Here is a 4661-nt window from a genome sequence, read left to right on the forward strand (position 1 = left end):
GTAATAATAATAATAATAATAATGATGAAACGTTTTAAAAAGCTCTTGTAGGTGTATATAAGAACGCGAGCGTACATATCCTTTTTGAAAATTTTTTTTTTTTAAACGGATTTCCAAACGCAAAAAAAAACTTATAATTATTATTATTATTATTATTATTATTTTATTTTATTTTACAACAAGAAAGAAAGCAAAACGATGAATTCAAGGGAAAATCAATAAAAAAAAAAAAAACCGTTAAAAATAAAAAATTAAATTTAAAAAAAAAAAAAAAAAAATTCTGTTTTTTTTCTAATCGAAATCCCCCCGGGCACGCAAATTGTATATATATATATATTGTAACCGTTTTTTAGAAAAAAATTTATTATTATTATTATTAACATCATCATCATCATCATCATCATCATTCTAAAAAAAAAAAAAAAAATTTTTTCTTCTTACCACCCTATATATATATAAAAACGCAAAGGACGAGATCAAAATTAAGAATATATATATATTATGTTATTATTATTATTATTTGGAAAAGAGGATAGAAAGAGATAGAGTGAGATAGAGAGAGAGAGAGAGAGAGAGAGAGAGAAAATTGCATTTTAAAAAAAAAAAAAAAAACAAAATAATAAGGGGGAAAACAAAGCAAAATCAAAAAATTCCGTAAAAAAAAATTATTTTTTTAGAAAAAAAAAAAAAATTAAACCATCGACAAATTATTTTTTCCGGGATGCACACGCACACCCCCCCCCACACAAATAGGGTGCGTGTACGTGCGTGACAAATATTACATTTATTTATACATCCGCACATATATATATCGTGCACGCACACGCACACGCACATCGAATTAAAAAAAATTTATATATATATATATATATGCGGTAAAGATGAATGCGCGTGCATCCATCATGTGACAGACAGACAGACAGGCAAACAAACAAACAAACAATCGCACCGTACGCACGCACACGCACACACACACACACACACACACACACACACACACGCTCTCATTCATTTTTTTTCTTTTTTTCAATTTTTTTTTTTTTAATTTTTTTTTTTTTAAATATTTTTAATTTTTTTTTTTTTGTATTTTGCCGAACGTTACACATTTTTATCAAAAAAAACAAAAACAAAAAAAAAAAAAACTAATTCGAAAAAACAGTCTTTTCCTTATTCATATTCATATTATTATTATCATCATTATCATTATCATTATTATTAATTATTATTTATCTAATTAAACGACAATAATAATAATAATAATAAAAAAATAGTAAAAAAAAAAAATCAATCAATCAATCAATAATAAAAATTACAAAAAAAAAAAAAATTTTTTCACTTTTATCATTATTATTATTATTACTCGCAATTAATGTTATATTAAATTGTTTTGTTTTGTTAATTAATTAATTAAATTAATATAATTACACAATTAATAGTTATTATTATTATTATTATTATTACTCGTAAAATTAAATTTTCTTATTTAAAATAGCATACATGGTAGGTATTTAACGACTGTGAGAGAAAAAAACCATTGTTTACATTTAACACGTGTATAAGAGAGAGAAAGAAAGAGAAAGAGAGTGAGAGACAGATAGTGAGAGAGAGAGAGAAAAGGTTCAAAGGTTAACTTTTTCTTTTTTCATTTCTTTTTTTTTTCTGAAGTCTTTTCGAATACATAATACATCTCTCAAAATGAAAATTTTCCTAATTTACAAAAAAAAAAAAAAAAAAAAAAAAATTAAAAAAATTAACTAAAAAGTTTACTTGTTTGCTTGTTTGTTTGTTTGTTTGTTTGCTTGTGTTGTTTCTCCCCCGTGTGTTTTCTTTTTAGTAATTTTTATTGTTTATTATTATTAACTTTTTAAATAGTTCATATAGAATTCGTCTTTTTACTTTTTATTTTATTTTTTATTTTATTTTATTTTAATTATTTATTTATTTATTATTATTATTATTATTATCATTATTATCATCATCATTTTTTTTTTTTTTCATACTCAATTTTATTACATATTTTTTTGTTATTTTTTTTTAATATTTTTTTTCGATTTTTTTTTGCTTGTTTTTGTTTTTTTTTTTTTTTATATGTGTTTAATTGGTAATATAATATAAGAGACTAGCGACGTGGTGTGAAATTTGATCGTTGATTAGGGGGAGGTCCTCTAGAATCACGATTGAAATTTCCACGGGCACCTCCACCCCTTGAGCCCCGTGTGGAAGGTCCACCGCGTGGAGGAGCTCTACCGGCCGACCAATTAGACTCGCTACCTCCTGCATTTCCTCCTCCTCCTCCTCCGCCACCGCCACCGCCTCCTCCTGCGTTGTTGCTCCCGCCTCCTCCGCCGCCGCCACCTCCGGCAGTTCCTTGCGAGGGAAGAGATGATCTAGGCTTTGTTTTCTTTTCTTCTACGTTTAATTTGACACCACCCTCTTTCGGAAAGTAAATGGGCTGAAATGAGAGAGAGGGAAATGAACGGTTTTTTTTTTTTTTCGTTTCATTTTAAATTAACGTGAACGACAATTAAAATTGACAAAAACCTTATTGTTAAGTACGTCTTGAACAGATTGCGGATGTTCAAAAGTGATAAAACCGTAATTGGGCACCCGATTACCAGGAGGTCCTTTTGTGCTTGTATTCGTTTTACTGTGAATTCTTAGATCGACTATGTTTCCAAATTTACTGAAAATTTCCTGGAAAAATTTCCCCCCGATTATTAGTAAAAACTAATAAAGCAAAAAGCGACAACACTAATAATAATAATAATAATAATAAATCATGACTAACTCTGAGGTCTTCTTCGGTCGCGTCTAAAGGTAGGTTTCCCATAAAAAGTTGGTGATTATCATTGTATTGCACCGGGTTTCTCCTCCTTTCCTGCATATCCGTCGCATTTGTACCCATAATCCCTCCTCCGTCTTCGTTAAAACTCGTTCTAGAAGGTCCGCTGCTCCTTTCCTTTCTATTGTTTCCCCTGGTGGGACCTCCTCGAACCGGAGCTCTGGGCGGACGGCCTTGCTGAGGACTTTCTTCGAGACGCGGTCCGGATCCGGATATGGTGTTGAATATCGGAATCGAACGATTTACAACGGTTGTTCCCGATGAACCCGTCAATCCGGATCCCATACGATCCATTTTTAAAAGGTTGGCATACGTCTTTGGTTCATTTGCTGAAAAAAAAAAAAGAAAACAATAATTCTTTGTTTATCTTTTTAAGTGAACCTAAACCTTTTTTTTTCGCTTTTATTACTTACAAACTTCGGTAGTGATATTCATGTTTTGAATTTCCCCAGTAAAAGTTTCACTTTCGTTTTGAGATGTTTCCTGTTCGACTTGGCCAGTAACTTCGGAATCTACTTTGCCGGACACTGAAAAAAAAAAAAACAAATGTTTTTAAAATCCATGAAAATTTATTACTACCGAGATTAAAACCTAGAATAAATACCTGTGCGGTTAACTTTGTTATCCTTGGGTGATTTATTTTCGGATTGCCCAGATCCTTGCGATGCCAACATGTAATCATCATTGACGATGTTCATGTCGACGGCGACGACGCGACCATTGATTACGGGTGTGGGTTCCTGTACGGGAGGCACGATCGGAGTTTGCCCTGATTGAAGGTTTTCATTATGAAGAGCATTACCATTGAGTGAAACGCTTTGCGCTGCTCCAGGATTGGGTACCATGGGAGTTTCAACTGGGCCGGAAGTGCTGGTGTTAAAATATTGAATTCCACCCGGAGCTTGACTCTAAAATAAAATAGAAAAACATTTGAAACGTTCAACTTTTTGGACACACACAAACGATGATACTGATGATAATAATAATTACATCAGGTTGAACTTCTTGCGGCGGATCTGTGTCTTCTTCTCTCGATTGAGACTCGCCTTCTTCATCACTTAAAAGCATGTCTTGATAACGAAAAATGTCATTATGAACATAATACATTCTAGGGCTGTGAGTACCAAGAACAAAAGTTTGGGTAAACCGACGCATGGGTTCCCCATCGTTTGACAATTCGCCAGAAACCTGAAAAATAATTATAAAATGTTTTATAATAATAATAATAAATAATTAAATTTTGTTTTGTTTTCAGGTGTTGCTCACCTGGACAACCAAACCATTCCCGAGAGTCGCTTGAGAATCCACCTGGCTAATTTTGGCGTGACAATCCCTGAAATTTAGCTGCTGAATTTTTTGATGGATCTGCTTTTGACCGATAGCTGGTTTCGACATTGCTCCGTGTACGAAATAAGAATTACTGTTGTAAAAACGATGAGCGTGAGTTGGAGCACGATTTAGCAAAGTATAATATTGTCGAACAAATTCTCGACCCACAGCGTCCGGGCTTGGTATGGCTTCCATGACCATGACTATCTTCTGAAACCCGAAAAAAAATTTAAAATTTTATTTACATGTTATCCCGGACAAATGTTGTCCATTTTTTCAAAATTGTTCAATCAATCAAATGATATCATGTGTTAATAAAACAAAAAAAAAAAAAAAAAAAAAAATCTTTTCTTTTTTTTGTTTTCATTATTTATTTTTAACTTCCTTTTTTTTTTTTTTTTTTTTTTATGTTACCAATTTATTTTATTACTTCACGCTTAATTTCTTGCTAAATAATTAAAAAATTTTCATTTCACAATCATTAAATCTC

The 4661-nt window shown here is 31.3% G+C and overlaps 1 protein-coding gene across 1 annotated transcript; it reads right to left on the reverse strand.

Moving 5' to 3' along the window:
• Window positions 1-2119: 2119 nt before the first annotated feature.
• On the reverse strand, window positions 2120-4372 carry Phum_PHUM407570 (Ras-GTPase-activating protein-binding protein, putative; the record flags this gene model as incomplete). Its single annotated transcript, XM_002428842.1, has 6 exons — window positions 2120-2452; window positions 2542-2694; window positions 2789-3171; window positions 3561-3750; window positions 3833-4030; window positions 4109-4372. The coding sequence occupies 6 exons, from the start codon at window positions 4370-4372 to the stop codon at window positions 2120-2122; spliced, it is 1521 nt and encodes a 506-aa protein (XP_002428887.1).
• Between the last annotated feature and the right edge of the window lie 289 nt (window positions 4373-4661).

This window comes from Pediculus humanus, genomic scaffold (assembly GCF_000006295.1).
Source record: "Pediculus humanus corporis 1103172108072 genomic scaffold, whole genome shotgun sequence".
Classification (NCBI taxonomy): Eukaryota; Metazoa; Arthropoda; class Insecta; order Psocodea; family Pediculidae; genus Pediculus; species Pediculus humanus.